The sequence below is a fragment of the Gadus macrocephalus genome, chromosome 18, assembly GCF_031168955.1.
Source record: "Gadus macrocephalus chromosome 18, ASM3116895v1".
Lineage (NCBI taxonomy): Eukaryota > Metazoa > Chordata > Actinopteri > Gadiformes > Gadidae > Gadus > Gadus macrocephalus.
Window position 1 is genome coordinate 3750086 of NC_082399.1, and position 21180 is coordinate 3771265.

The window sequence follows — 21180 nt, forward strand, 5'->3', positions numbered from 1 at the left end:
GAAAAAATTGCCTTTTCTCGTTCTTCTGACAAACATTTATTATCCAAAGCGACTTATTGTAAGTCGCTTTGGATAAAAGTGTCTGCTAAATTCCCTGAATGTAAATGTTATTTTAAAAAATCCATTAACACGTACAGAGAACGAACTAAACGTGCCCTTTCTTAAAGCTCCATCCATTGGTACCGCTCTGTTCATTGTTGACGTCAGACCTAGCGTCGGAGCATCCTGTGTGGGAGTCCCCTGATACAGCGTATCACCCAGCTCGTGGAGCTGCAGTCCCGACTGTATTTACATTAACTATGTACAGGTCTTACTTAACCCTGTGCAGCCTGCTGGGCGAGCATGGCCTTTACATGGAGCCCACATGCACTCGAAGATAGTGTGACCGGTCTCAGAACCGCTGTCATGTTGTGTGGGTGTGTCCGCACGCTGCCTTACTGTGTGTTATCATCGCACCATTCAGCTTCCTCTTCTTCTGTCCGCACTTCCTGTTTCACGGTTCCGCTCTGTTTAAACAGAAGACTTCGATGTGTTCCTTGTATTTATAGTTTGAAGACGGGTCTGGGTTCTTATGCTTCCTCGCCTCGGATATTTCTTCTGGTTCTTTGTCTGGTTTGAACTCCGAGGAGAACGAGGAAGTAGCACCTTTTGTCCTTTTTTCAATAAGGAAGAAATACCAAACTGAATCAGTTCAGTGAGTTGGAAAATATTAAGAGCATAACAATCCTGCCTGATCCAATCCCCACACGGTGTGACCCTATTCCTGCCTACGGCACTTGTTGAAAATATTCTTGGCCTTCGGTCTGCCTCTATGACAGGTGGCCAAAGCAAACAACCTAGCAACCAGCCCAATGTTATCAACCAATGGCTGCCCTGATCGCGTCCCACCCATTTAAAATGAACTTGATCCCCATGACCACATGGTCCTGGGTCAGACACAAAGGGAAACACATAACTGATTGCACCAACCCCGCTAACAACAGAGGCTTCCTGGCTTCTGATTGGCCAGTGCATCTAGGTAGTGTTGCCATCGGGATCGCTTCAACACCATCGTCCTGCATCTCAGTCCTGCACTTTACTTCTGCTCATGTGCTGTTGTGGGTAGGGCTGCTCGATTATGGGAAAAATCATAATCACGATTATTTTGGTCAATATTGAAATCACGATTACTCAAACGATTATCTTTGAGTCTGAAAACGTGTTGTATTTATTCACCATGTCTCTCCCAAAAAAAACGTAACTGAGAACTTTGAAATTACGCCTTAAATAAATACACAAAATGGTCAAAAAGAAAATGTTCCAATCTAAAATGATATACAGATATGTGTCCAGCTGTTCTGACCTTTCTATAAATCATTAAAAAATAATAAAAAAATAAAAAATAATAATTAATAAAAAATCGGATAACTCGATTATGTTAATTTTCTGATCGTTTGACGCTAAAATCGTAATCGCGATCAAAATTCGATTAATCGCCCAGCCCTAGTTGTGGGTACAGATGTCCCAGCAGACGGGCTCTGGTGTAGTGCTGGTTGTTGTTTCCGTGATGGAATGTGCTGTTAAACTAATCCATGCTGAAGCCCAAACTGAGACCAGCTTGTGTTGTGTTTGTGTCGGGGAAAGCGAAACGCACAGGAACACAGGGGGACCGAACTCTATGCAGTTCATGGATTTGAACTCCCAGTAATGGATGTAGTGGGAAGAGGTCTTGCTGGTAAGATAATGGGATATCATTATCGCCCTAATGGAGGATGATCCACAATGTGCAGCCACGTCTCTCTTTGGCTTTGTTGCTCAAAGTACAGCAGGCGTGTGTGATGCCTCAGTGAGGGTTCTCAGAAGCACTCAGAGAGGTAACGTGTGTGTGTGTAGGAGACAGCCAGCGTTCAGACCAGGAAGTGGAGCTGGTCTACGGACGATCGTATAACAACAACAACAACAACAATGGGGCAGGAAGGACCAGTGTAGAGGCCAGGGTTTGGCCACCCCGCTGACGGGTTGCGGGTTCCACCCCGCTGCCTGGCCCCGAGGCATCCAGGGGCCAGGTGCCCCTGCAGCTGCCTGCTCCTTAAGGGCATGCATCGGGTTCCTATGGAGGTCGCTCTGGATAAGAAAAGAACTGTAGGAAGGAGAGGCTGATGATTATGTGGACGTCCAGGGGGAGCCCGGAGGAGGACTGAGAGCTGTGCGGTGGGACGAACCCGGTGACTCCACCGCGGCTCGTGGGAGAAGAGGATGAGGAGGCAGAAAATGATCGGAGCAATTTAAGCCTGGCGGTCTGCTCTCCTCTCTCTTTCCTCTCTCTGTGTCTACCTCGCACGGCCTCTCTCTCTCCCCTCTGTGTCTACCTCGCACGGCCTCTCTCTCTCCTCTCTCTGTGTCTACCTCGCACGGCCTCTCTCTCTCCCCTCTGTGTCTACCTCGCACGGCCTCTCTCTCTCCCCTCTGTGTCTACCTCGCACGGCCTCTCTCTCTCCCCTCTGTGTCTACCTCGCACGGCCTCTCTCTCTCCCCTCTGTGTCTACCTCGCACGGCCTCTCTCTCTCCTCTCTCTGTGTCGACCTCGGACGGCCTCTCTCTCTCCTCTCTCTGTGTCTACCTCGCACGGCCTCTCTCTCTCCTCTCTCTGTGTCTACCTCGCACGGCCTCTCTCTCTCCTCTCTCTGTGTCTACCTCGCACGGCCTCTCTCTCTCCTCTCTCTGTGTCTACCTCGCACGGCCTCTCTCTCTCTCCCCTCTGTGTCTACCTCGCACGGCCTCTCTCTCTCCCCTCTGTGTCTACCTCGCACGGCCTCTCTCTCTCCCCTCTGTGTCTACCTCGCACGGCCTCTCTCTCTCCCCTCTGTGTCTACCTCGCACGGCCTCTCTCTCTCCCCTCTGTGTCTACCTCGCACGGCCTCTCTCTCTCCCCTCTGTGTCTACCTCGCACGGCCTCTCTCTCTCTCCCCTCTGTCTGCCTCGCACGGCCTCTCTCTCTCCCCTCTGTGTCTACCTCGCACGGCCTCTCTCTCTCTCCCCTCTGTCTGCCTCGCACGGCCACACACCGCCCCTCCCTGTTCCCACAGCGACGGTCGTAGACCTTAAGCCCGATAACCTTCTCAGACAATCCTCTCTGCGGCTAACGGCTAACGCTCACCTTTAGCTCGGCGGCTAGCGTTAGCCTCTAAGAGTTCAGGGTTTAGCCCGAACACGAAGGTGGAACAGGATTAGCATGTTGGAGGCTTAAGTGCAGCGCGGAGGATGTGGGTTAGGTTACATCACGGCGTGGTTCAGCCGCGGGGGCTCGTCGTGATGGGGACGGTCGAATAGATTCACCCCGTGTAACCGAAGCCACGCGGATTGGATGTTAAAACCTGTGACCCCAAATCCGTACGACGTGTACCTTATTCTACACTCACCGTTGCCAGAGCCCTCCCCTAGAGCCCTGCATCCCCCCCGGCCTGTCATGAGGAGCCATGAGGAACCATGAGGTTCAGCTTACACAGCGCTCTGCTCCAGGTTCATTCATGAAGGCTTGGAGAGAGTTCGTTTTTTTTTTCCAGTTAAAGTAATCTGCTTGATACGCTTATCCATGACAGAGGCGTATTATACTGAAGCCGTAAAGATAAGGGTTGCTGGGTTGAATACCGCCCGCCATGAATGGAGCCCATTGTGTTTTATTGATGGCAATACTCGTATTTGTATTTCGCCGTTGTGATGTCATGGGAGCGTACCTCACCTGGTACTTTGACACAGAAACACACACGCGCACACACACCTTGCGCTGTTATGTGGATAACAGCTCTGCCGGGATTTGGTCCACTCTTGCCCAATCAGAATAGCCCTGCGTTACATCATCGTAACGGTCGCGGCACCGCCCATCTCTTGCAGACAATAACATGGGTGTGGGGTGGCGGTCCGTCTGTCTGTCTGTTTAGTACCTGTGTAGAGTGTTCAGATGCCGATTGGCTGCCGTGCAACACCCAAGTGGGTGCTACACATTGGTTGTGGTTAGTGAGATCCCGCCTTCACTGTAAAGCGTCTGACTGTGCAGAAAAGAACTATACAAATTCAATCAATTATTATTATTATTATTAGACATGCTATATACATTAATGTAGGGATTAATGTGTTTTAATGGCTGCTCTAGAAACATGGGACGGGTACATTGGGGAAGTCTGGACTAGGGATGGCGAAAATGTAAAGTATTCTTGACCGACCACCGAGCCTCATTTACCGGTTGATACCGGTTAACCGATCAGATTAAAATGTGCGATTTGAAATAACAGCCATTTCGAGCCGCGCTAGCCGCCTGCTATTTCGGAACTCTGCTTATCTCTCACCCGTTCTGCCTCCGACTCACACACACGCACACCGAGTGAGAGGCAGTGGCTCTAACCGCGCCACGACATGTGTTTAAATTGAAACACGAGGCATGCTCACTGCAAGTTGACCGTGTGTAGAGCGCGGGCTCGAACGCCCACAATGGTCTGAGATGGCGCTTTCCTCGTTGAGACCCTGCGCGGGATTCACCAGGGGCCAATCGGAAGAGGGCAGCGTCAGGAGCTCATTTGAAACATTGCCGCGGCTCATTTAAGAAAGTGACGGCTCCGAAGAGACTCTGCTTGTTTAGTTTGGAGGAGACGGAAAAATTGAGAGTGAGGGATAATCTTTTTCACTTCACACAAAAAGATCTTGGAATGAGATGGCTAACTGTAGTCTTATAGCGTTTAGTCTACTATCCATAATAATTTAAAGATCATATTCTCCGCCGCTCGCATGCGGGAATAATTCAGACTTGAGGAGAAATTAAACAGTGGACTAGAGACGCGTTGTCTGTTCGACCTCCAATAAGTCACCTCATCTGATCACCTTTTTGTGTGAGGTGAAACCAACACACACTCCACAGTCCACACTGACCCCAATTATGTTTTTAACCGACAAGATTGATCGGTTAATGTTGATACGGTCAACCATGCGTCCAACGGTCATCGAACCACGCACGCACGCTTTTGCAGAACATGCGTCCATAGCTTACACACTGGACTCTAGGCCTGCCACGGTGTGAGTGTCTCCCCTTCACTCTGTGCAGAGACTTCTGCTCTGATGGTTCTCATCATGGTTCAGAGTGCAGCATCACCGCATCCCAGCCCTCGGCCATAGCCCTTTCAGTTCCTCCTCCCTCCGTCTCTCTTGACCGCTCTTCTGTTGCTCTCCATCTCTCTCTCATTCTATCTCTATACGTCTACCTCTCTCTTTCTATTCATCTATCTCTATCTCACTCTACCTCCCTCTTTCCTCCTCCTCGATCTTTCTCTTTCTTTCTATTTATCTTTCAACCTCTCTTTCTCTATATGTCTGCCTCTCTTTAATCATCTTTCTAATCATCTTTCTCTATCTCACTCTACCTCCCTCTTTCCTTCTCCTCCCTCTTTCTATCTCTCTTTCCACCTCTCTTTGTCTTTCGATCTATCCATCGCTCTGTCTTTCCTCCTACCTCTCTCTGTCTCCTTATCTTCTCTCTATCTCTCTCTCTCCCACCAGCGCTGAAAAGCCCGGCAGCCTTCCACGAACAGAGGAGGAGTCTGGAGAGAGCCAGGGTGAGTCTCATGTGTTTCAAAGTAAAAGCGCAGCCGTTTCCCAAAGCCAAACAGTGTCTCTGGTGTCCTTTTCAAAGGACGACAGAGACGCCAGAGACCTCCTTTTCTGAACATGTAACCCTCACCCACCCACTTCTTCTATTCCTCCTCTTATCGCTCCATCCCTGCCTCTTCGTTAATCGATCAATCGATCTCTCCCCTCCCCAGACGGAGGACTACCTGAAGAGGAAGATCCGCAGCCGCCCCGAGCGATCCGAGTTGGTCAGGATGCACATCCTGGAGGGTGAGCGCCACTCTGCCCCCCCATGGCGGGACGAGGAACTGCACCTTTGTAGTTTTGTCCCTAAATAAAACAAAACACCGTGGTTCATTGTGTCAACACATCAGGACGTCCCCAACTTAAACACAACACATGCCCAGAGGCAAGACCAAAACCCTTTAGATTTTAATTAGTGCGCTTAGGAAGGGGACTTTGTCCGGCATCACCTCCTTTACAGAGAGATGAGAGGGATAGATCTGAGAAGAGATGTGTAGCCTCCGGGTTTCCAGTCGACAGCGTGACTCCGCTCTACACACCACTCCCAGGCACTAAAGCTAATGGAAGGACTGAAGTAGCATTAGTGCACAAAACCCCAAGTCATAATGGGAGCTGCATTATCCAACATCTGCCTTTGTGTCTTACTGACACCCAAGAATGCATAAGGATTCACAGGGGCTTTTAGAAAGCCACCATGTTGAGCAGGACTACAGCCCTCAGAAAATTCCAGAGGAAGAGATTGTCTGTCAGAGGGGAACTCAGTCACAGGTTTACCAGGGGAGGGGATGCTGACAGATCATGGGATCCTAACTCTCCCTTTACTCTGCTGTAATAAACAAGCCATAGCAATGGGCGGGGATTCTGTGAAAATATTCCAGTCCCGACGCTAGATCATTAAAAGGATTACCGGATCAAAACTCTCCGTGAATCATAATTAATTCGGCCTCAAGATCAAAATCCTATTATGCAGATGATATCTTTAACTCATTACTTTACGTGAGGCAGGATGGTCTCGTGGGTGTTGTTAGACTCCCAGCCAAAACGTTCCCGGTTCGAAACCCCATTGTCCTATAGCAACCTTGGTTCAATGGAGTGTCTGCTAAATTACTAAACCGTGATTAGTAAGTAAGTGTTGGTGAACGTGTCTGTCTAAATTTAGACTAACTTACGAGTAATCTTTTGGCTGTAAACACTGTCCCGGGTGGTAGTTTTGCATTTGGAACGCACCCTTGCGGATCCTGTTCTCTGCTGCTCCTGGTTGGAGGTCCGCCCCTGCCGAACGGGTTCCCTCAGCCTTTAACCCTAATAAGATCTGACCTCCCCCCCCCCCCGCCCCCCCCCCCTGCAGAGACGTCAGCGGAGCCGTCCCTGCAGGCCAAGCAGCTGCAGCTCAAGAGGGCCAGGCTGGCCGACGACCTCAACGACAAGATCTCCCACCGGCCCGGCCCCATAGAGCTGGTCCACAAGAACATCCTGCCCGTGGTGTTGGACGCCCTGCCCGGTACGACACACACACACACACACACACACACACCTGGAGGAGGGCTGTGCCTCTCTAGAGCAGTGTTTCCCAAACTTTTGTTCTGGGGACCGATTATTTTTTTTGAATTACAAACCATCGCGACCCGATTCACAGTAGGCCTTTTTGTGCATAAATGAACATCCCTGAACGTTTTACTGCCAATTCCACAATTCCAATTATTGAAAACATAATACACGTATTAAATACTTTATAAATTAGACCAAATAAATGCGAGTTAATGTCACCTTGTTTTGGCTATCTCGTTATTTTAATTCCTCTCATCAGTAAAACAAACACAATGTACATCAGCCTCTCAACTAGACTCAATGTTATAAGTCAAATTATCAGAACAATACAAACATTCAGTACTATCAAAAACATGCTTCTTGTTGAATTTGTTAAAAAAAAAAGTGTAAAAAAACATTGATTTGGCGACCCAATTGAAATCTCCCGCGACCCACATGTGAGATTTCAATTGGGTCGCCAAATCTTTGGGCCATCTTTTGGGAACCAGTCTTTGGGAAAGACTGCTCTAGAGGACGGCCTCACCTTCTCTGGAGCAGGGCTGCACCTTATAGTCTTCTCATCCATCAGTCGACCGACCATAGATGGATCAAACCCAGTCGTTGTCAAAGTTGTTTGTCAAGTAAAATAGCAGACGATTGCTCCTAATGCTGACAAGTTAAAATACGTGGTTCGTCGACCGTTATAAAGTGAGTACTTTAGGTTTTCTCGGCCGCTTGTCTGACAAAGCAACACACTTAAGAGCTGACTTTGGACTCTGGTATCTTGTGATGGGCGATCGATTCATTACAGGATTATGCTTGGATAATAAATGGATTAGTTGCAGTGAGGCTAAGAGCGTAATCAAAGTGTCCGATACACTTTGGAGACTCGACACATAGTTGTAAAGTTGTTGTACACATAGTGGTAAGGTTGTTGTACACATAGTTGTAAAGTTGTTGTACACATAGTTGTAAAGTTGTAAAATTGTTGTACACTTAGTTGGAACGGCTGGCCCAAGTTAAATAGTAACTTGACAGAGTGTAGAGTAGCTCTGTGTATCAGAAAGACAAGGTTAATAGACATACATGCACAAATCAACACACATCCATGCATGCGCACCCACACATGCATAAAGGCACAGTTCCTTTTCTTGACAACCGTTTCTCTTTCTTACAGTGGTCCCCATTATCATAAACATGTCCTGGTCACTCTAGTTTCAGCCATACTTTGTCTAACTTCTGCCTTCTATCTTCTATATCGGAACAAGAGACCAAAGGCTAAAACAATTTTCTAGTTATTCGTAATCAGAATGACTCAGACGATGTATGATTTCAAAACTTGGTGTGTACATCTGAGAATGTCAACCTGCCCACGTTGCACACCACAAAACCTACCAACAGAAGGATGTGAAATCTTCTTCATTATTGGTCCCAGAGTATTAGGAAACGCGTTGTATTAACTGCGTGTTCCTGAGCTTGCCCAACATCCGGCCCCCAGCACTAACACACACACACGGTTCTGTTGAGACACTGCTCTGTGAACACTCACGCTATCTGCAGGTTTCTGCATGATTGAATCGGCTCGGGAGCGAGAACAGACGCAGACAATCACGCCGCATGGGTGTATTGTATTATACTGTACTTGAAGAACTTAAACTAAATCTTTTATCTCTGTCCCCATTTAACAGATTCTCCGAAGGGTGCCGGAGGGGAGAGCTCATTGGACGAGGACAGCAGCGATGCCTTGTCCCCTGATCAGCTGACCAATCACGACTCTCCTTTGGGCTCCATTCCCCAGCTGTCCCCCTCTGACATGCTGACCCAGAACGGAGACATGTCCCCCTCCCAGGTAACCCTCACTGGACCAGTCCAGACCGGCTGGACCAGTCTGTGTCCATGTTGAGAGACGACCTCAATGCTCGTCGGATCAGAATGAAAATAGGATGTGAAAGGGTTTTTTACTAATTAGCATGGTGTTGTTTTTCAGTTCCTCTCACAGCCTCCCCCACCTCCTCCGCCCCCTCCCCCCCTGCTGACCAACGGCATTGACTCCTCCTTGTCTCAGAGGCTGACCAATGGGACGGCGGCGCCGGCTAACTCCCGCCCACTGACCAGCCAGGCCAAGGTGAGTCTTGTTGAGGAGATCCATCAATCGGTTACTCAGAACCAGCTCCACACACGCACTCACTCACGCAGGCACCACACAAGCACCCTATAATAAATCTAGGCAACTGGTAGAGCAGGACATTGATTCCCACTGGGGCCATGCTAAGAATGTGCAAATTCTCAGTATTTAAAACATTTTGGGTACCGGAATCTGAGCTGAATAAATCTGACCTTTCCATCGCTATGTTTAGTCATGTTAACCTTGTTAAATTTCCTGACTTTCACATCCTCTTCCTTTTGTGTTTTCCTCCATTCTCAGTCCAAGAGCAGCTCAGACCGACCTCCACAGAGATCCAAGAAAGCCAAAGACAACAAACCCAAGGTTTGTGGAACGTCAACTAACCTCTCCCCAAGAGCATAAACTAACTTCTCCCCAAGTGAATAAACTAAATTCTCCCCAAGAGCATGAACTAACTTCTCTGGAAGAGAATGAATTAACTTCTCCGCACAACCACAAACTAACTTCTCCCCACGAACACAAACTAACTTCTTCTTCCTATTTCTAGAAACCTCAACCCTAAATTGTTCTGCATGTCTGCTCAAGCACACATGCAGTATTCATATTTACATAATTTAGTTATTATTAGCACATTCACAAATTGTAAAATAAACTAAAAGGGACCAAACATCAAAATTTGTGAAGGTAACGATGATTATATAAAACGTGTTGTAAAGTAGACCCATCTAGCTAGTGTTGTCTGTCATTGGTTCACCCAATTTAAACTTGTTCCCGTTCTCCCCTCTAACCGGGTCTGTTCCGTCAGGTGAAGAAGCTCAAGTACCACCAGTACATCCCCCCCGACCAGAAGGCGGACAAGGAGCCGCCGCCCCAGCTGGACTCCTCCTACGCCAAGATCCTCCAGCAGCAGCAGCTCTTCCTCCAGCTACAGATCCTCAACCAGCAGCAGCAGCACTACAACTACCACACCATCCTGCCTGCCCCGCCCAAGTGAGTCTAAAACTACAACTACCATCTAACAAACTACAACCACCATCTTACAAACTACAACTACCAACTAACAAACTACAACAAGCATCTAACAAACTACAACTTCCATCTAACAAACTACAACTACCAACTAACAAACTTACAACTACCAACTAACAAACTACAACTAGCATCTAACAAACTACAACTTCCATCTAACAAACTACAACTACCAACTAACAAACTACAACTACACACCATCCTGCCTGCCCCGCCCAAGTGAGTCTAAAACTACAACTACCATCTAACAAACTACAACCACCATCTTACAAACTACAACTACCAACTAACAAACTACAACAAGCATCTAACAAACTACAACTACCATCTAACAAACTACAACTACCAACTAACAAACTACAACTACACACCATCCTGCCTGCCCCGCCCAAGTGAGTCTAAAACTACAACTACCATCTAACAAACTACAACCACCATCTTACAAACTACAACTACCAACTAACAAACTACAACTAGCATCTAACAAACTACAACTTCCATCTAACAAACTACAACTACCAACTAACAAACTACAACTACACACCATCCTGCCTGCCCCGCCCAAGTGAGTCTAAAACTACAACCACCATCTTACAAACTACAACTACCAACTAACAAACTACAACTAGCATCTAACAAACTACAACTTCCAACTAACAAACTACATCTGCCATCTAACAAACTACAACTACCACACCATCCTGCCTGCCCCGCCCAAGTGAGTCTAACAAACTACAACTTTCATCTAACAAACTACAACTACCATCTAACAAACTACAACTACCAACTAACAAACCGCAACTACCAACTAACAAACCGCAACTACCAACTAACAAACCGCAACTACTATCTAACAAACTACAACTACCGTCTAACAAACTACCACACCATCTTCCCTGCCCAGGTCTAAAAACGACCACTGCTGTACTACCCGATCCACCCAAGTTGGAACAAATATTTTCCCTTTGTATTTAATAAATGTTCCATCTCTCCTCAGACCACCAACGGAGACGACCCCGTCAACAAAATCAGGCCCCTCCCCTTCCCGGAGTGTATCCACGACGACGACGGGGACCCCCTCCAATCAGAGCGGGCCCCACCGTCAGAGCCAAACAGCACCAGGTGGAGCCAAACCAAGCACTTTACCGGCCAACCTCGACGAGTTCAAGGCAAGCTCAGACAAAACGACAGCTCCATGCTCCCACACAGAACTACATTACCCATGCTCCCAGGCAGAACTACATTCCCCATGCTCCCACACAGAACTACATTCCCCATGCTCCCAGACAGAACTACATTCCTCGTACTCCCAAACAGAACTACATTTCCCTGCTCCCAGACAAAACTACATTTCCCTGCTCCCAGACAAAACTACATCTCCCTGCTCCCACACAGAACTACATTTCCCTGCTCCCACACAGAACTACATTCCCCATGCTCCCACACAGAACTACATTTCCCTGCTCCCACACAGAACTACATTCCCCATGCTCCCACACAGAACTACATTTCCCTGCTCCCACACAGAACTACATTTCCCTGCTCCCACACAGAACTACATTTCCCTGCTCCAAGACAGAACTACATTTCCCTGCTCCCACACAGAACTACATTTCCCTGCTCCCACACAGAACTACATTTCCCTGCTCCCACACAGAACTACATTTCCCTGCTCCCCCCATTACAGATAGAAAACCAGCTCTAAAGGTGTGTTCGAGATGCATCGTGCACCACTCACAGAAGTGGCTCTTGTGACGTAATTTCCTGGCTTGTAGCACTTATAGCACTTAAACCAGCTCGAAAACAAACAACTTTACATTGTATTGCACGCACAGCAAGACGGTGCAATGCATAAATTGGTGACCGAATTAAAGCAGCAATGTAATCAAGTGTTTAGGGGTATTTAAAATGCTCGACATTAAACGACCAACGTTGCACAAATACAAAGACAATACATCTCACTCCGGTCATAGCCATTTTTGTTGTTCGAGTCGTACGTCAACCTCGCTGAACTCTGTACTCAAAGAATCCCGAGTGGGACAGACCAAAAGGGGGCGTGCCTCCGTGAAATGCCGCAGGAAAGCTGGGAGATTACCACTCGTGTGGATGGTGTGCGATGTATCTGGAACACACCATTAACACTGAGTTTGTCACCGCAGGTCGCCGAGTTGAAACAGGAGCTGAAGCTCCGGGGTCTGACCGTGTCCGGCACGAAGATCGACCTCATCGAACGCCTCCGAAACTACCAGGAGCAGAACGGGGGCGGAGCCCTGAAGAACGGCCAATCGCAGCCCGCGCAACCACTCGGCCACAACGCCACGCCCGCTCCCAACGCACTCCACCAATCAGGAGAGGGCCTGACCAGGGTGCCGTCGTTCTCATTGGCCCAGGGGCCCGTGCCGGGGCGGGTCATGCGCTTCGGCAGCACCAGCTCCAGCCCCCCCGTGTCGCCCACGCCGTCGGAGCGCTCGCTGGCCGGGATGAGCCCCGACGAGACCAGCTGCAGCGGCGACGCCTTCGGGGAGATGGTGAGGGCAGCCGGGGTCATGGAGTGATGGGGGGGGGGGGGGGGGGGGGGAGTGGTGGTGATGGAGGTACTGGAGGTGGTGTAGTGGTGGAGGTGCTGGAGGTGGTTAAGGGAGCGGACCACCGTCGTTAAAACCACGATTACCTGGAAGGAGGGCAGGTTGGGTTGTTGTGACTCGCAGAAAAATGCTTCTGGGTTCAGATCCCCCCCAGTGTCCCCTGCTCTACCTCCTAGTTTAAACCCCCTACCTGCTCCTTAAGCAGATATATCAGCAAGTTTGCTTTAAGCTTACTAAGATTTAGATATTATTTATTAAGATTTATTTATAGATACAATCCAACCTTATGACTAAAGTTAACCATGTAACGCTCTGTCATGTCTCAGCCAATGGTTGTTAAAGTACCCCCCTCCCCCCTCTGTGTCGTCCCCCCCCCCCCCCCTACTGTGCCCCCTCACAGGTCAGCTCCCCCCTCACCCAGCTCACCCTGCAGCACTCCCCCCAGAACCCCTCGGGCGCCTCCCCCCTCTCCCAGGTGAAGGAGGAGCACCACAGCCCCTGCAGCCTGTCCCGGCCCTCGCCCGGCCGCGGCGCCGCCCCCCCCGCCCCGACGCCGGAGCCCCAGGACGCCGCCGGCTCCCGGGACAAGGACCAGATGCTGCAGGAGAAGGACAAGCAGATCGAGGAGCTCACCCGCATGCTGAAGCAGAAGCAGCGGCTGGTGGAGACGCTGCGCTCGCAGCTGGAGCACAAGGCCCCGGCGCCCGCCGCCGCCGCCGCGGCCGAGGCCAAGCCCCAGACGCTGTTCAAGGCCTCGGTGCTGCAGCCGCCCACGCTGCCCAACGGCATGCTGGTCCGGATCAAGAAGGAGGTCAAGGAGGCGGAGCACCACCACCATCAGCACCGCCAGGAGGACGAGGACGAGGAGGCCATGGAGGGGGTGACGGAGGAGGCCCAGGCCCGGCGGGGGGGTCAGCCCACCCAGTGCTCTCAGGAGACGCTCCTGAAGCTGCAGCAGATCCGCAGGATTCAGGTGCAGCAGGCGGAGCAGCAGCAGCTGCTCAAGCAGCAGCTCCTCAAGCAGCAGCAGCAGCAGGCAGTAAAGCAGCAGCAGCAGGTGGTTCAGCAGCAGCAGGCGGTAAAGCAGCAGCAGGCGGTCCAGCAGCAGCAGCAGCAGGTGGTTCAGCAGCAGCAGGCGGTAAAGCAGCAGCAGCAGCAGGCGGTCCAGCAGCAGCAGCAGCAGGCGGTCCAGCAGAAGGCTGCCGAGGCCAAGCAGCCGCCAGCCCCCCGGCCCGCGGGCCAGAAGACGGCGGGCGGCCAGCAGCTCCTGCTGCAGCAGCAGCAGATCCAGCAGCTCATCATCCAGCAGACGCAGCAGAAGCACCTGCAGGCGCAGCAGAGGCTACTCGCCCAGCAGAAGCTCAGCGCTCAGGCCAAGCAGAGCAAGCCGGCGCACCACAGCCCCACCAAGGCCCCGGCCCAGGCCCCGGCCCAGGCCCCAGCCCAGGCCCCGGCCCAGGCCCCGGCCCAGGCCCGGGTCCAGGTCCAGGCCCAGGCCGGGCCGCAGAAGACCCCGCTGCAGCTCCGGCAGGTGGAGGTGCAGGTGCAGAAGCCCCCCGGGGCTCTGGTGCAGCTGAAGAGACCGCCGCGGGCCCCGCAGCCGTCCACGGCCCCCCCGGCTCGACAGGTACGTGGGGTTCAGCCTGACGGCCTCTTAACACAGCGGGGGGCCCTCATCAGTGGGTCCCCACCGGGGGGGGCCTGGGGTGCAGATGTAGACGATTGTGCGTCGTCACATGAAAGAGCAAACGTCTGAAGGTCTCATGAAGGTCCTGTTTATGAACGCCCTGCGCGAGGGAACTGCAGCCTACCTCTAGTAATCCTTAAAGTAATGTGTGTGGAATTACAAAAACTGAGGTCAGGTCCCTCGAAACACCTCGTACGGCCAACTGAGCATCTCTCGGTCCATCCTGCCGCCTCACCTCGACAGGACCGCTGTATAGGGGGAGCTAGGGGCTCTGGAGGTAGAGCGGGTTGGCTGGCAACCGGGAGGTTGCTAGATCGATCCCCGGCGCCTCACCCTGACTGCTCCCGACGAGCCGGCTGTCGCCCTGCGTGGTTGACTCCGCCGTCTGAGTTTCCATGTCTGAGTTTGTGTATTAATGGTTGTGTGACGCTTGGATTAAAGCGTCTGCTGAATGCCCTAAATGTAAATGGATAGATGTGGACTCCATCCATCCATCCATCCATCCATCCATGGATGGATGGATGGATGGCTGGATGGATGGATGGCTGGGAGGGAACGTGTTGGGTAGAGGGAGGTCTTCAGCGTGGGGGAGGACGGAGCTCACCCTGTCGGTCTCTCCAGGTGGGCCCGGTCTTCATCAACCAGCTGAACAGCTCCCAGATGCCCACCCAGACCATCTCCCTGGACCTGCTCAAGGCCAACGGCACGCCCACGCTGGTCACCGACGGCAACGGAAACCACTACCTGGTGGCACTGACCAGTAGCACCAGTAACACCACGGACACTCAGAGCAAAGTGTCCCCGGGGAAAAGCAACGGGCGCATCATGCTGCAGGTACGTTACGATACGTGACACAACGTTACACTACTAAAATACTGCACTACACAACGTTACACTACTATACTACGACACTACGTTACACTACTACACTACTATACTACTACACTACACTACGTTACACGTTACGTTACATCCCAGTTGTACTCATTTCCAGTTGGATTTTGGTTCATTTCCAGTTTGATTCTAGTTCATTTCCAGTTTGATTCTAGTTCATTTCCAGTTGGATTTTGGTTCTTTTCCAGTTTGATTCTAGTTCTTCTCCAGTTCTATTTCAGTTCAGTCATAGTTAAATTGAGTCGGATGAATTGTTAATGTTATTGTTCATTTCGAGTTCTGTTTTTTAGTTCAAGGGCAGTTACACCTCGTTCACACTGCCTCCGTCCGTCGACAGGCCTCATTGACTTTGCACGGGGCGCTATGGGAGCGAAATGCATTGCGGGTCGGTCCGTTCTGTCGGCTCCGTGGCCTGAGTCAAAAAGTTTAGAAATGTTCAACTTCTCGGGCAGCCACTGATCCGTCGGCCAATCAGACTGCGTTATGCAAATATACGCAAGGACACTGTCCAATGAAATCGCCTTTGTAAAAAGCCCCCATCTGTCGCCGGACAGGCGTTATTTATCCAGTTAAATCTCCAACTCATTATTTCCATTAAACATATTGATTTAAACTCAGAGCTGCTAGGACTGATATCATCGGACTAAACTCCTCACTCTTTCCTGTTCTTTGCAGAGACTACAGTCCACTCCAAACAAACTCCCCAGCCAAGCCATCAACCCCCCCCCTGCGGACCCCAAGTCCAGCGAGCCCCCCGTGCAGCCGGCGCCGGTGGACCCGTCCGTCAAAAAGGTACGCTCCAGAACCTGTCCAGACCGGCTTTGGTCCGCCGACTCAGACGAAGTGTGTGCGTGCGTGTGTGTGTGGATTCACTTTGACATGATCTATCTCGCCCGTCACTCAGGTGCTGAAGGCGGGACTTCACCTGGAGACCAATGGCGCGCCAGAACCCAGCCAGTCGGTCTCCGCCCCCCCCAGCCTGCAGCCCTTCTTCGAAGACATGGCCGACAGCGAGTGCCAAAGCACCCTCATCTCATCCTTCAAGGTAGCGTCAGCCCCCAGTCCTCCTCTTCCTCCTCATGCTCCTCCCCTTCCTGTCCTCTCTTCCTCCTCCGTCGTCATTTGATGACCTCTAGGGTCATCCCCTTCCTCCTATTCACCCTCGTCTTCATCATCCTCTTCCTACCCCCTCTTCATCTGGTGTAACTCTTCATCCTCTTCCTCATTATTCCGCAGCTCTTCATCTCTTGTTGTTTCCACCATGCCTTTCAAACTCATTGACCTCTCTCTCTTTCTCGCTCTTCTCCTTTTTTTCTCTCTCTCTCTCTCTCTGTCTCTCTCTCACTCTTTCTCTGTCTCTCTACCTCATCGCTCCATCCTGGCAGAGCGAGGAGGCGTGTCCAACCTACGACCGCCACGCCCTCTTCACCCCTCCCTCCCCCAAACCCAAATCTCCCTTTTCCACCCAGCGCCCAAAAGTATGTCCTCCTCCTCCTTCCTCCCCTTCCCATCACAGCGTCGCTCCACCCCGTCACTAACCTGTCCTCCTCCCCCTCCCCTTCACTAACCTGTCCTCCTCCTCCTCCTCCCCTTCACTAACCTGTCCTCCTCCTCCTCCTCCTCCCCTTCACTAACCTGTCCTCCTCCTCCTCCCCGTCACTAACCTGTCCTCCTCCTCCTCCTCCCCGTCACTAACCTGTCCTCCTCCTCCTCCTCCTCCCCTTCACTAACCTGTCCTCCTCCTCCTCCTCCCCTTCACTAACCTGTTCTCCTCCTCCTCCTCCTCCTCCTCCTCCTCCCCGTCACTAACCTGTCCTCCTCCTCCTCCCCTTCACTAACCTGTCCTCCTCCTCCTCCTCCTCCTCCTCCTCCTCCTCCTCCTCCTCCTCCTCCTCCCCTTCACTAACCTGTTCTCCTCCTCCTCCTCCTCCTCCCCGTCACTAACCTGTCCTCCTCCCCCTCCCCTTCACTAACCTGTCCTCCTCCTCCTCCTCCCCGTCACTAACCTGTCCTCCTCCTCCTCCTCCCCTTCACTAACCTGTCCTCCTCCTCCTCCTCCTCCTCCCCGTCACTAACCTGTCCTCCTCCTCCTCCTCCTCCCCTTCACTAACCTGTTCTCCTCCTCCTCCTCCTCCCCTTCACTAACCTGTTCTCCTCCTCCTCCTCCTCCTCTTCACTAACCTGTCCTCCTCCTCCTCCTCCTCCTCCCCTTCACTAACCTGTCCTCCTCCTCCTCCTCCTCCCCTTCACTAACCTGTCCTCCTCCTCCTCCTCCTCCCCTTCACTAACCTGTTCTCCTCCTCCTCCTCCTCCTCCTCCTCCTCCTCCTCCTCCTCCCCTTCACTAACCTGTCCTCCTCCTCCTCCTCCTCCTCCTCCTCCTCCTCCCCTTCACTAACCTGTTCTCCTCCTCCTCCTCCTCCTCCCCTTCACTAACCTGTTCTCCTCCTCCTCCTCCTCCCCTTCACTAACCTGTCCTCCTCCTCCTCCTCCTCCCCTTCACTAACCTGTTCTCCTCCTCCTCCCCTTCACTAACCTGTCCTCAGTCACTCCTGCACCAGCGTGTGTGTTCTGCTCAGTGTTTGTTTGCTGCACGACTGATTTACTGAATTATTGGGCTGAATTAGTCAGAATGTTTTTCGTTGTGTTTGATGTTTTGTTTATCTTATGCGTGTATAACTGCATGGCTGTGGGCCTGGAAGCAAAATAACTTCAAATCACTTTAGTGGTTGCTTGGTTTGCATTGAGGCGTGGTTTGATTGGAGGAGACGGGGGCGTGTCTCAGAGTGAGTTCTAATGATGTGTGGTTCTGCAGGAGAACGGCCTGAACAGCCAGCAGATGGACGACCTGTTCGACATCCTGCTGAAGAGCGGAGGTAAGAGACCTCGCTTCATCCAGTAAAGAGACGGACAAAAGGCCTGCTTCCAGCCTGACACTAATCTCTCTCTCTCTCTCTCTCTCTCTCTCTGTCTCTGTCTCTGTCTCTGTCTCTCTGTCTCTGTCTCTGTCTCTGTCTCTCTCTCTCTCTCTCTTCCCCCCCCCCCCCCCCTGCAGAGATCTCTGGCTTCAAGGCCAACCCGGACCCCTCCCTCGCCCACCTCCACTCCGGCCCCCACTCCCCGGCCTCCCCCCCGCCGCTCTCCCCCCTGCACCTCTCCCCCCCGTCCCCCCCGCCCCCGGGGACCCCGCCCGGCCGGGTTCCCGCGGCGACGGGCGGCCGCCTCGAGGACTTCCTGGACGGCCCCTCGCTGCTGGGGGCGGGGCCTCTGACGCTGATGGACGAGCTCCACAGCCAGATGCTGGGCTCGGCCGGCCTGCTGGAGCACGCCCACTCCCACTCGCCCATGGACACCTCGGACCTGGGCTACTCCGCCCACCACCCCTCGCCCAGCCTGGGCTTCGAAGACCCCACCCTGGACAGCATGGACTGGCTGGACATCTCCATGGCGGGGGGGCCGGTGGTGGGCGGGGACGACGGGGGCGTGGCCGGGAGCCGGGGGACGGGGCTCGGGCCCTTGGCTCCGCCCACTCCTCCCAGCGTGTTCTCTGCGGACTTCCTGGACAGCGCAGACCTGCAGCTCCACTGGGAGTCGTGCTTGTAGCGCACAGTGACCCTAACCCCCCCCCCCCCCCCCCCCCCCACACATACACACGAGACACACGCAAACGCAGACAGACACGCACACACACACACACGCGTGAGTTCTTGTCCTGCTTTGCGGTCACACTTTAGTGTCTAAGTGCCGTCTCCCAACACGCGTGCAGAACCACTCCCTCTATACTGTCTCTACCACTGACACACACACACACACACACACACACACACACTCCCTTTGGGTCACATGCAGGAGGTTAGGAATGTAATATTTTCCCGGTCATTCCTGCTGAACTGAGGGACACTAAAAGGGAGTCGGCCATCTTGGATGTGAGGAGATCCAACAGGTTGATCCTCTGTCGGCCATTTTGGAGCCAGCTGTTGTCTCCCAAAACCTGCTGATCAATAAGACGCCTCGTTAAACGCCACAGTGGTTTCAGTTTCACTGTGAGAGAGACGAGAGTCTGTGGTTATTCCCCACCTCACCTGAGAAGGTAGAAAAAGCAAAAGAATGAAACGCAGGCAGCAAACTGTGTGTGTGTGTGTTTGTCTGTGCCCCACTAACTTTGCACTTACGCTGAATTTGATTGGTAAAAAAAGATTAAGGGAGGCAGCTAAACTCTACAGCCCAATGAGGATAGGTGACTTAGTTCGTAAGCCCCTCCCCATCCTTGTGATGTATCCAATCCGCTGTACCCCTGTAGCTGTTTACAACAGTGCGACCACACACGCACACACACACACACATACACACACACACAGTAGATCAAGCGCTAAACACAGTGTCATGAGTTTTAAAAAAAAAACAGTTGCTGATGAAAGTCATCGGCGACAGCCATTGGTCGAAGGCCTTGAGGTGTGTGTATAGTATTACCTGGGAGGAGTCTTCTTGGCAGACCACTATGCATTGCTGTATATGGGGTGTATATTATCTAATGTCCATAAATGAATATTTTTCTTTTCTTTCTTGGTTGCTTTGAGTGGAGCTAGCTGGGCAAGGCCAGGTTTCAAAACAGCTTGGACTCAACTTTTGTTATTTTTTAAAAGTGTTCAAGAAAATAAATATGCAATGTAAACTTAGATTGGTGTGTTTTGTACAATTCTTTCTATTTGCAAAAATTACAAACATTACATGGCTCACATTGCACACACTATGGTGCATAATGTATTCAATTTATTATAAATATATTTTTTAACTAATACGTTTATGTATATAATATATAGTAAACGAATCTATATAATCTGATTTAAATCTGTGATGTTCAGCGGCTGCCGCTAGAGGGCGCCACCTCAACAGTTGCTTTAATGCAGAACTTATTTAGGTATAAAAGCAACAGCTAACACGAAAAAATACTTGCGTAACTCCCCGAGAAACCTTTGAATCTTGTTCCTTTTGAAATACGATAGGTCACTCGTTGCATGTCTCTGTATGTATGCTGATCGTGAATATGTTCTTCTACCTCGCCTTGCCTGCATTAGCAAATTAAAGAAAAATTGACTCATAAACGAGGACAAGACAGTAGCCTATTGATTTTGAGGTCAGGTGACACGGAGCCCATCTCGGCAAGTAGGACAGGAGGTAACAGCAAGGTGCTTACATTGCGGAACAAGTTCCTGCCTGTGCTATTTGTGGCGATAACAAATCAACGTTGCATCTCCTGGCCAAGAAAGAAGAGTTTAGGAAGAAATGGTTGGATTGGACATTCATTCATTCACGGGGCACGGTGTGAGTCGTGGAGGCCGGGAGTCGCTGAGTGCCCGGGCCGCGGACACGATCACGGTGCCCCGCGGGGAGTGCCCGCGGTGCCCGGGCCGCGGTCGATGCAATGGTAGGCCTATTGCAAGAACAAGGCAAATGCTTGTAATATAGTTTGAAAAACGATCAAACCTTTGTAGCTCAGAGAAACACAAAAAAATAATTGAATGGCTAATGTAAAATACAAAGTCTCAATGCATAATCACCACAGTGACCAAATGTTATCAAAAATCATTATTTTAATACAAAAATAAATGTAATGCTGATAAAGGTGGTTTGTCCCCGGGAGCTCCAGTAGGCCTACTCGCAGAAGTGCCCGCGGTGCCCGCGCCTTCTCTCGTCTCGAGCTTCTCGCTCACAGCCAAT

The 21180-nt window shown here is 51.3% G+C and overlaps 1 protein-coding gene and 1 long non-coding RNA gene across 7 annotated transcripts; one reads left to right on the forward strand and one right to left on the reverse strand.

Annotated features, from left to right (window-relative positions):
• The first annotated feature begins 5062 nt into the window (after nt 1-5062).
• On the forward strand, nt 5063-20138 carry LOC132446041 (myocardin-related transcription factor A-like). 6 transcript variants are annotated; one of them, XM_060036103.1, is made up of 17 exons: nt 5063-5579; nt 5787-5862; nt 6965-7117; nt 8832-8992; nt 9131-9268; nt 9569-9631; nt 10074-10258; nt 11295-11466; nt 12457-12825; nt 13283-13978; nt 14015-14509; nt 15191-15403; nt 16139-16255; nt 16368-16508; nt 16849-16941; nt 18278-18338; nt 18518-20138. In XM_060036103.1, exons 2-17 carry the CDS (start codon nt 5847-5849, stop codon nt 19063-19065), a joined length of 3621 nt encoding a protein of 1206 aa, XP_059892086.1. In that variant the 5' UTR covers nt 5063-5579; nt 5787-5846; the 3' UTR covers nt 19066-20138. The 6 variants fall into 6 exon arrangements, with proteins under 6 accessions (XP_059892086.1, XP_059892088.1, XP_059892087.1 ...); XM_060036105.1 differs by having other exon boundaries at nt 14042-14509; XM_060036104.1 differs by having other exon boundaries at nt 13283-13939; nt 14000-14509.
• LOC132446043 (uncharacterized) lies at nt 10111-11282 on the reverse strand. The gene is made up of 3 exons (XR_009522766.1): nt 11181-11282; nt 10494-10672; nt 10111-10388 (listed from the first exon to the last, which is right to left on the reverse strand). It is a non-coding gene; the product is annotated as an uncharacterized LOC132446043 (long non-coding RNA).
• Nucleotides 20139-21180: the final 1042 nt, after the last annotated feature.

Bases quoted from the DNA above. Each gene is read 5' to 3' on its own strand.
- LOC132446041 (XM_060036102.1), top strand. The intron at 7,118-8,831 runs GTACGACACACA...CCCATTTAACAG, and splicing joins GGTGTTGGACGCCCTGCCCG to ATTCTCCGAAGGGTGCCGGA. The intron at 14,510-15,190 runs GTACGTGGGGTT...CGGTCTCTCCAG, and splicing joins CGGCCCCCCCGGCTCGACAG to GTGGGCCCGGTCTTCATCAA.